Below are 11414 nucleotides of genomic sequence, written 5' to 3' on the forward strand. Positions count from 1 at the left end.
GGATGTACTCATGCATCGGCTGTGAAGTTGATGATTTCTAAGTTGTAAGATGGATACAAGTGCTCCATTGCTATTATATTTATTATTCTAATGATTGATTAGTTCAGGGTTAATTTTAAACTAGATACGCTCAGACTCGCTCTCTAGCACCAATATGATGCTGATACACTCTGTGTTGTGACTGTTGTTGTGACATGAAACTTGGTACAGATATTTTCAGTTGAGATTCATTCCAGCTGTTTCTGCAACAAAACAAAACGTCACGTAGTACCTAGTAGGCTACTCAACATAAAAAGTTAGGTCCCTAAGTATTTGACTGTAAGCCCTCAGTTTCTTCTCAAATGTGTGAATTTCTTTGACTACATTATGTTTACATAAAATCCAATAAATGCCCACTGTGATTGCAATTCATGAAGTAAATATGCATTAGAATTAAATTCAGTATTCATAGTCAAAGTGTATCTAATGTATGCTGTTCTAAATGGTAGATGATAACAAGCACTCACAGACCGTACCGGTACCTAAAGCACTTCCCGGTGTTGCTTCTCATTCACTCAAACACACACAGAAACACCAACAGCAGAAGTTATCATGCAGTGTGATGACCTGACCCACCAGGAGCAACTTGGGGTTCAATGTTTTCCCCAAGGGCCGTTCAACATATGAACAGGAGGAGCCTGGGACTGAGCTGCTGACCCCACGATTGGTGGATGGCAGCTCTACCTCCTGATCTACAGCCACCCCCTGGAAGGAGCCGGTTTTCATCAGAACTTAAACCCTTCTTTTCTATGGGGCTTTGTTGCCATAAATGTATACTTAGCTCTTAATTATATGTTGGATAACTGCAGATTCTAAAAGTGATTGCAGTAAGGAGACTTTAATAGCTTTGTGGCTCCTCCCTAAACTCTAATTACAGCCAGTGTGAATATTGTTTTGAAAGGATCATTTTTCATCCAGCCGAAATGAAAACGTATTGGAGAGTGAAGAGGAAGAAGCAGAACAATATATCCCACGACAATATATTTTTCCCAGCTGAGGAAGGAAGTTTCCACCACAGGGACAGTGGGTCTCTGAGGGCTAGAGGCCTCTGCAGGCGTGTGGCTGTCCACTGGCCACTGGCTCAGGGGACAGCTGTGTCACGCTGTGCTGTTTGGCCATGTGCCTCGAGACAGCAGTTGCCATAAACAAACACTGCTGAAGGCTACTGGCCCAGTCCCCAGTTCTTTTCAAGACAAGTGCAATGAGCCCGCTGACCTTCAACCAGATCACTCCACTCCATTCAAACGGCTTTCAGTTCACTTTCAAGAGTTAAGCTGGTGAAGAAATGCTACTGTTCCCGTTCGAAACAAGTGGGACAAACACGAGGACTAGGTGTCTGCTGGACACTTTATTTTGCTCTGTTACTGCTTCACTTGAGTTCACATGCTATTAGATGTATTGGTAAAAAAAGCCAACCATTCATTACCAGTCAACAAAGAGAGAAGGTTAGAGAACGCTGTGCTACACAAGCCTTCAACCATAGGATGAAACTTTGAAGTGAGTCAGTGTTAAGAAAACAATATGAACATTTTTTTACAATAATTCAAATGTATTTCCCATAATGACTAATGACTATCTCTTTGAAATGTTTAATTACTTGAAATTGCATTATATGCTATACTTATTAAAATATTTCATCCACTTTTCAAATTAGGGTTAGGGTTAGGGCAGAAATATTGCAACAAAAAAACTGATTAGCTGCTGATATAGGAATCCCTTGAAGCAGTCTATGTGTGTTATGGCAATATTAACCAGCATTGCAACATGAGCCCAAAGGAGCCGCTAGTATCGTCATGGCTGAGTTCATTCTTTTGAAAGACTGATACTCTGCATTATCCTGTTCAATAGACAGTTTAAGTGTTTAGTTTTGTATTCAATAGACTCAATGCTATTCTACTTCCTATTCTTATTTCTAGCTTGAATTGAAATATACTCTTACATGAAATGAAATGTTATGTTATTGGATCTTTTTTTCATGATGCAAAATGTCACAAAAATCCTAAATGAATGAGCAGACAGCACTTTTACCTTAAATAAATGTCCTGGTTTTAATCTCATTTAAACAGAGGGCTACATTAGTTTCAGTACAGTATAGTTGAAATTGCCAAAGTGAACAAGACACTTTAATAAAGAAGCGATGTAAGGTCAATTGAAAGCAGGTGGGACACATTTCATTGCATGCGAAGCTCGAGTTGCCAGTGTTTCTGAATGAGCCTTTTATTACTTCTAACACATACGTGACTGTTGCCAACGCTCTTTCCAAGACAATATCCCCATCAGTCACACTGCAGCTCACTTTATCCTTTTTGTGAGCATGAAAATGGCGTGAGCCCTTTTCCTTAGCTTTCAAAGTCACCTGACCTCAACTACGAAATCTTGGAGCGCAGCCTGACGTAGTGTTTTCCACCACCATGAACAGCATCAAGTAACTGAGTTTGTTTTGTAAAACCACTTTTTCAGTTCTGCTTGCAACTAAATGAAAACAGCAATCCCCAGTGAAGTCATTGTGCACGCTAGACTAAAAACAGTGGTTATACAGGCATCACATGCCCGTGGTTGATTCATTTATTAAAAGTAAATACATGAAAACATGAAACATATGAGTTATGTGTAATGTCAGTATAATATTTTTGTTTAAATGTAAGAGTAAACATGGCATTTTAGTTAGAACTTTCTGTGAAAGGTTAAATTACTGCTTACAAGTCTATAAATTCCTAAATTCGCAGTCAAAGTCTGTCATTCTGCACAGGATGTACTTCCATTGCCGATCTCTGAAACAAAGTGAAAGGACAAGTCGTGTCAGTTAAGCATCATAAATTACCAAACTTTATGGTTTCTTTTTGCCTGGTCTGACAATAAATTCAGGTCTCATGGGCCTCACAACTGAAAGCTCTTCTTCCAACTCAGCCATGAGAGAATTTAGGCAGTTTTTGGGTAGAGTGAAACTGCTGCCACATGTAATCTGAAGCCAACCTTAGCACTCCACTGAAGGTGGTCTGTGCTCCTCGGATGAAGTAGCCATAACTGGGAACCACCAGCTCTCCCTCTTCTCTGTAGTATTCAGGAATGTCAGATGTCTTCCTGTGGAAAGCAATAAAAATGGGAAAAACAGAACGATTTGACAATTTGAGAAACACATTTATTTATTTCTCATGACTGTCAGCTAAATATAAAGCTACAGAAAGACGATGGTTAGACTTGTTTAGCACCAAATCTGAACAAAGACAACAGCTAACTTTGTTTTGTTCAAGGTTTTGTAAAAGATTTGCCCAGTGCCACTGTTCACATGAATGCTTAACTCATCTAACTCGATGTCATAGTTTTAACGTATTCATTTTTCTGTGCAAACGTACATGCAGGAGTAAGGACAGCGGCGTTTGTAATAGCAGCAGTAGAACTGCCACTCCCGGTCCAGAACTGATTCAAAGTACTTGCTCTGTACTCCTGCTACCAGGCCATTGCGGGTGCAAGTTGAAGTCCTGCAGAGACACATGAAAGACATTTAGTTAAAAAAAAAAAAATCATTGTGCTTCTTCCATTCATTCCAACAAAACACAAAACTTAAGTGTTTTTTGTGAGAGACTTTTTAGACCAACAAGAGATGTGTTTATATCATTTGGAATAAATACTGGTTTGTTGACACTGCAGATAATTTATGGCCCATACACACTGCTATCACCACAGCACATTATTCGAGAATACCAGGTCCAGGCAGCAGGAGCTGCAGTGTACGTGGAGAAATTTGTCATGGCAACACGGGCACAGTCTTCAGTCATTCAGGGTAATGTCCCAGCCAGTGTAATTCAAACAGTGTGACAGTGATAGAGAGCGGTGTCCCTGAATCAGTGCAGGGGGTGCAGTCGAGCCTAACTCAATGTAAATCTGAAGAGCACCAATGTGTTTCTGCTCCGGCTTGGAAAAAGTGATCTGAAGCAGATACAGCTGAATCAGCTACATTATCTGTTAGATTCATGACTCGAGCTGCTGTTTACATAGCAATGTCAAGCTACGGTTCTCCCTCCAAACAGGTTTTCTAAAGGTTGATTCCTTTAATTACGTCAACCTTTCAGTTGACAGTTAGTCGAACATGTTTATACGAAGCCAGCAAGTTATTTGGAGTGGGGTTAAATGAAAAGAGATGATCTGACTGCGCATAAAGAAAACCAGACACCAGAAGTAAATAAAAAGCAGGGACAGGATTTTTCCTTTCCGTCATCCAATCTGAGTGAACCTGTTGCCCAGTCTGTTTTTACCATGCAGTTTTTGTGAATGGTGTGTTGTTCAGGAAAATGCTGCGGCCTATAAAATACAATGACATATCACCGAAGAGCCATCGACACAGCCTGCTGGATGAATCTTGTTAAAAGTTACTGGTTATGTTCCCAGGAACTGTCAGTTGAAGACGCATATGGACAGAGACAGTGAGTCATGAAGGCCCAGGAGGACCTGGCTTTGTTCCTTTGAATGAGAGAAAACAGTGGACACAGTTCAATTTTTTTTAATCACAGTAACGGAAAATACACATGTGGAAAGTGTGAGGTAAAATCTGTGATTGAGACTGTGCTTTAGCCAACTGAAATGAGTAAGTTTGTCAGGCTGAATTGTGCTGCACAAGCAATTAGTTCATCTTGATTGTTTTATTTATAGTAATCGCAATAGAAAAAGAAAGGTTTACATTGGCAAAAGAATAGAACAAAAATGTTTACTTACGTATATTTTATGACATATCACTTTTCAAACATGTAGTACTTTTCTATGTTTCCCTTTAGAACCGTGTGCAATGTTGTGGTCATCAAATCTGCCAGTTTGACAAATTAGCCCATGTGACTATGCACACAAACGTTCCCCAGCTCACCAATGTTGGACAGCTGCACATCCTGAACTTTGTATTTCTTGTGGTTTCAGGCATTTTCTATGGGTTTGAGGTCAGGGGAGTTACCAAGCCACTTCTGAACCGACTTGGTCTTCCAACAGTGCATGAAATGTGCGAACGGATGAATGTGGCAAAACACCATCAATTTCTTCCACCGTTTGATTTCATCCTTGGGGAGAAAGGACAGGCTCAGTCTCCCCAAATTAACACTAAATTACCCCCACACTACCACATTATCAGGGGTTTTGATAGATCTTACTGTCTAATGTGCAGCATAATGCAAGAGATGGGTGCAGTCATCCCCTACAGTCTGACAATCTACAGGCTAGTAAGTTAGTAAGTGGGCATTTACTACAACTGCAGCGATAATGTGTTGGGTTTTAAACGCTGCCCAAACTGTGTGAGTGTCTAAACTCATCCCCAATGTGGGATCAATAAAGAATATCTTATCTTATCTTATTTTATCTTAAAATGACTAAAAGTGATATTAATGAGCAACATTTACTCCAAAAGTTGTAGCTATAGATGTTTTTCTTGCATACTGTAATAAATTACAAATAAATTAGTGTAACAAATTAAAAAGTGTTCCCAGCTGCCGTCCAGGGTAAGAGGAAATCTGCACTTAATCTGCACAGATATTTTGTGCTGTGATGTTGACTGTCCACGTGTAATCTGACTCAATTGTTCCCAGATGACTGATTTGAATTACTGTGACCGTATATCATTGTGTATCATTTATTCATATAATTGCTGGTTATATCTCTGTTGATCCACACATTTTATGTGGTGCTTTTTGCTGTGTGATTACAAACTAGAGAAAAACCTGCAGCAACAGTTCATCAAAGTGAATTCTGCATCTCTGCAAAGAACAAGACTGAAGTGAAACCTGCTTAGATTCTTAAAAATCTAATAAATAGATGTTTATAAATTTAAATGTTTAAATAAAAGTTACAATTGTAAACTGCACACTGCCTGATTTCATTCCTAATCCTGAACAGATGTGATCGACTTCCATCATGCTTCAGCTCTCAATCAATAAATAAATGAATAAAACAAAGATATAAGACTCACCACTCCATCCCAGCACGGTTGATGTCGTCCCACCAGCAGTCACTGGGCTCCCCCAGACCCTCAGGTGTGGGCTGACACTCAAATGACCACAGTCGATCTGAGCCCTCCGCCTCACTGAAGTAGCTCCTGATGGCCACGAGGACCTCTCCATGGGGACACTGGAAGTTGAAGCCCTGGCGGTAGCTGTTCACCCAGTCCATATCATAATGGTCCGGAGACTGAGCTGCCACAGTGGCCAGCAAAGACAACGCCACCAGCATCAGAGCACGATTCATGTTGAAGAAATCAGTTGATCTGCTGGACTCCCTCACAGCTGCCTCTGTTTAAACTCCTCCAAGTCTTTTGTCTTCCAGATGTTTTGCATCCAGGAGTGATGTGTCATTTGTTTTATGCTCAGGGGAAACATCCAAAAGTGGACCTCACTTGACATTTTAAGGTAGACTTTAGGAGAGAGCATTAACAAAGTCTCACCGTAGATAAGGGGTTACCTTAAAACACAGCACATTACATGCAAGTCAGATATTTATATGATGCTTTACTTGACTTGGGAGAGTGTGTTCATGTGTTAACATCATTGTTACAGCTGTTAACTCTGCAGTGTGATTATGTGTTTTATGGCTTTTTCAGTGATAAATGACTATTTTTAGATAGTTTTTCATCTCATGAGCATCACATTACATGGTCCTCAAGACTTTCACCAAAAAAAAAAAACACAGACACAAAAACAAACACAAACAGTGTCTATTAAAATGCTGGGTGAATTAAACAAAACGAACAGGAATATCTGGATTTTACTGGCCGTACTTATCCACATGAATAATGTGATGATATCCGGGAGATTAATGTTTGTTCTTAAAGGGAAGATTTACCAAGATACAGTGTGACAAAGTATGTGAACCTTTTGAAATTTCACGGTATGCTGCATTAATTTGTCATATAATGTGATCTGATCGTCATCTAAGTCAAAGAGTATAAACAAATATAATGTGCCTAAAATAATAACACAAACAAATTCTGATCTTTTATGTCTTATTGAGAACAACCATAAAGACCTCGTAGTGTTAGTGGAAGAAGAATATGACCCCTTGGAATTAAAACGGGTTGACACTCAACTGTGAATCAGACCTCCACATTGTTCAGCAGTAGGAATTTTAGCCCATTCTTCCTGCAGAACTGCTTTAACTCTGTCTTTTTCTTCGGACGTCTCGTATGTGTGGTTCCCTTTAAGTCGTTCCATAGCATCTCTATTGGATTGAGGTCTGGGCTCTGACTTGGCCACTCCAAAAGGTCGATTTTGTTTTTCTGAAGTCATTCTATTGTGGACTTGCTTCAGTGTTTTTGTTTATTGCCCTGTAGCATCACACAACTTCTACAAAGTTCCAGCTGCCGTACAGACATTCTCACATTATGCTGAAGAATGTTTTAATACACTTCATTCATCTTCCCCCCAATCATTGTAGGCTGGCCAGGCTCTGATGCAGCAAAGCAGGCCCAAATCATGATGTTTCCTCCACTATACTGTACGATTGGGATGATTTTCATGATGATATACAGTAACCTTTTTACACCAGAGGCAGTGATGTGTGTTCTTTCCAAGTAGTTCAGTATAGTTTCATCAGTCCAGTAAGTGTCAATGTGCTCTTTCACAAACTTCAGGTGCGCAGCAATGTTCTTTTTAACAAGTAGCGGCTTCCTTCATGATTTCCTGCCATAGAGACCCTGCTTGTACAATGTTTTATGTAATGAACACAGATGTTAGCCACATGTTTTTTCCCCTAGCACAATGAGGTTTTATACTTGTTTTCAATAAAGACATGAAAGATCAGAATTTCCTTGTGTTATTGTCTTAGGCGCATTATATTTGTTAATACTCTTGACTTAGATGAAGATCAGTGAAGGTCAACATTTTGGACCACATCTACTGGGTCTTAAAAAATTATTATCATTATTTTATTTTAAAAATGTTGTATGGTGTAATTTTAACAAAATAGTGAAGACTGAATAATTACTGAACACTCACCACCAGTCAAATCTTTGAGGTCTAATGCAACAAGTATTTAGTGACATCAGTACTATTGTATATCTACTGTACTATTAGCTGCTGTGTAGATAATCAGAGGACCATCAATCAAACAATAATTCACTTATCGTGTATTATCATGAGCTTCTCACTGTATCACAAGGTAACAGTTATTAGGTTTTCCTCTGCTTCTCCGGTTCCTGGGAAACAGTGTTCTTGTAAAAGCTGTCTGGCAGATGAATTAGGTGCTATTAGAAACTGAACTCATATTATTTATGGGGTGTGGTGAATAGTTTGTGCAGGTGTTGTTTTTGGCTGTGCTTATGTTTTTACATAAGAAGTACACTATGCAAGACTCGATTTATTTCTCATATGAGTTTTTAAAATCTGCAGTAAAATGCAGGGTTGCATAAACTAAAATACAAATGATAAAAAAATAACAATAAATTATACAAAAATATTCTCATTATACACATATGTTTCTTTGAAAGTCTATGTTCTTCCAACTCAAATATTTAGTTTAATCTACTGCACAAAAAAACGTACAGGCTCATTTGTGTGACTTTGTTTAGGGAAAGAAAAAAAAAAGTTTTTCACTGTGTGTCTGAGAACCTGATCTCATGCAAGAGATCATCCTCAAAGCATCTAAAAATAAACAACAGCACATGTTCAGGAGTAGTGCGTGAGTAACTGCGAGGAGAGGAGTTCCACAAAAGTCAAAATGGAGCAGAACTAGTGGGTATTTATAGTTGCTATTGTCTATTTAAAAATCTCTATTTAGAGCAGTGCTGTTGGCACTTAGAGAATGTAGGGCTTCATTCACAATACTTTGATTTGACTGTGACATGCAGACTGCACTATGCCAAAGATCACACTGTGGAGGCAGCTGGGCCTGATTGAACGTTCAGACATTATCTTTGCTCAAAGCAGCCGACCAGAATCTGAAATGCTTGATTATCACATTCAGATGTTGCTAATGTGACAAAACTCATCTCGAATAAAGCAAATGAAAAAAAAACAAGAACACAGTAATATATTTAGTTCAGAAGTGCACAAACTAAGCAGTTTTTTATAATGTAATGAGTGTGTTAAGATGCAATGACTTTCATCTCCATTTTGAGCCAGTACATAAAACACATGTGGCAGACAAAAGAAACCACACCAGAGAATCAGAATAACATGTGTTCTGCAGTTGTAAATATTTTTCATACTTTGATGCAGATACAAACTCATAATAGTGGAAGCTGAAAGCATCGGACAGTTCAGCAAAACCCCAGATTAATTATTCTTACAAATCTCAGCATGATTCAACTAATTCAAGCTCAGGAGAATAGGTCATGGTTTGAAGTGGAGTTCACAGCCATGCACATCTGTGAGGATTTAAGCACAGCAGGTATTGTAGCAAAATGCTAACATCATCATGCTGACATGCTTACTGCACAAAAGTTAACATGTTAACGTCTAGCGTGTACGAACTGAGGTTTTTCATGTGATGTCATGTAGTAACATGAGAAAACCAAAATTTGGAGGCCCCTTAGAGTCAGCAAGGCTCACGGAGATGATGTCACATCATCCCAGAATTCAACAGTATAATTAAACCACAGCCATGTTGTGACACATTTTATTACACTTAACTTGACATAACTGTCAGCTGTGTGATAACTTCATGTAAAGAAGGGGTGGATGATAGTTATCATGCATACACACTTGCATTTATACCTGGCGAGATTCAGAAATGTCTCTACAGAGATAACTTAATGACAATATCTGCACAACATGTCCCGTCTGTCACTTATCACCACCTGGAAGGCTTTGTTTAAAATGGACTGCAAAATGTTCCAGTAACAAACAAAATGTGTGAATTTGTGCAGTATGAAAGGTGAGGGAGAGCAGGGCTTAGAATAACCATTTTTGTCACTGATAAATGAGCTCATCAGGACCTGCAAGACAAACTGAAAATAAACTAAGCCACACGTAATGTGGCATAATGTGTTTTGAATTTCTGGAAGCAGCATTTCAAATGTTGAAATGTGGCACTAGGAATAATGACCTCTCTGTTGGGAATGTGGCGTTGTTTTGAAGCAATAAACACTTCGGAGGGAGGTCAACGAGATGCTAAATGTTTGTTAGACAGTTAACATTTGCTGAGAAAGGTCTTAGTGTCTTTAAATGGAACCACACGATTAATAATAAGTTGTTACTTTTAGCCAAACTTGAAGCTTTTCATAGAAACTTGGAAGGCACTGACAATACATGCCCTGTGAATGGGGAATCAGATTAGAGAACACTTGAGATAAACAACACATTTTGTGGTTTAAATTGGAGGACTTGGCAGTAGGTTATCTCCGCTTGGCCTTGAAGTCAAGCGGCCAAGCGGTTTGTAACACAGAAAGCCTGTGTTACAAACTTGGGGGTGTGGCGTATGCAAGACTTTGGGCATTAATCAGTTAGGGAGGGTCCTAGTACAGATATTATCATGTGCCTTCAAATTGTAGGATGTAAAATCGAGCGTAGCAGAGCAGACCCTAATCTGTTTAATGTGTCTTTAGCGTTGTCACCGTGATAACACTGCAAAATGTTAATAGCTGCTTCCTTTGTCACCATGACAATTTTTTATTTGTCGTGCTTAGTTTTTAAGAGAATACATTTCCTAAAAAGTTTTAGTAAAGTCATAGTAACTAAGTTTATTGAAGTTGCAAACACATGGAAATAACAAATTAAATTTAATTAGACTATGGTATTTTAAGTAAAAAGATGCATACCTTAAACATACATTCTAACTACTGTAATAGCTAGGTTTACTTGTCAAAGTTTACAATGAACCTGTCTTTAAATATACACGCCATTAAATGCTGTAATTTAACTAATTTGTAAGTCAATAATTGCTGCTCTCACACAGCATTCTAGTATTTTAGTTCAAAAACAACCTAATGTCATATTTTTCAGTAACAAGATGACCCTGAAAATGTGTTTAGGTTTGTCAGAGTGACAAAAGTTCCTCTTGCTTGTCTTCTTAAAGTCATTGTGATATTTATTTATGAGGATCATTCTTGTAAAATGCTCTGTTCACTCTACTAAACATGACGTTCATCAAAATAATTACCTTTGAAAATATGAAGGACAATACCTTTTTTAAATCAAAACAAACCATCAAAACTAATTTGATGTCAACATCTGAGGCACTAATTATGAATGAATAAGGTGATCCTTCAATCCTAAAAACACAACTATCTCTGGTATGCAGGTTATGCAACTGCCACTGTGAGGATGTCAAAAAGTCCCTCAGCATGGTCCAGTTTCCCATCAGACCTTTGCTGTGCATTAGTGCTTCACTGATGAAATTATGGACACAGCCAAAAGGCCACCATAATAACGTTTCCCAAACAAATCACTTTGATTCAGGCTGTAACC

General features: G+C 38.6%; 1 protein-coding gene across 1 annotated transcript; it reads right to left on the bottom strand.

Moving 5' to 3' along the window:
- Positions 1-2025: 2025 nt before the first annotated feature.
- On the bottom strand, positions 2026-6320 carry dpt (dermatopontin). The gene is made up of 4 exons (XM_026344848.1): positions 5984-6320; positions 3393-3518; positions 3013-3120; positions 2026-2810 (listed from the first exon to the last, which is right to left on the bottom strand). Exons 1-4 carry the CDS (start codon positions 6256-6258, stop codon positions 2744-2746), a joined length of 576 nt encoding a protein of 191 aa, XP_026200633.1. The 5' UTR covers positions 6259-6320; the 3' UTR covers positions 2026-2743.
- Between the last annotated feature and the right edge of the window lie 5094 nt (positions 6321-11414).

This window comes from Anabas testudineus, chromosome 4 (assembly GCF_900324465.2).
Source record: "Anabas testudineus chromosome 4, fAnaTes1.2, whole genome shotgun sequence".
NCBI lineage: Eukaryota > Metazoa > Chordata > Actinopteri > Anabantiformes > Anabantidae > Anabas > Anabas testudineus.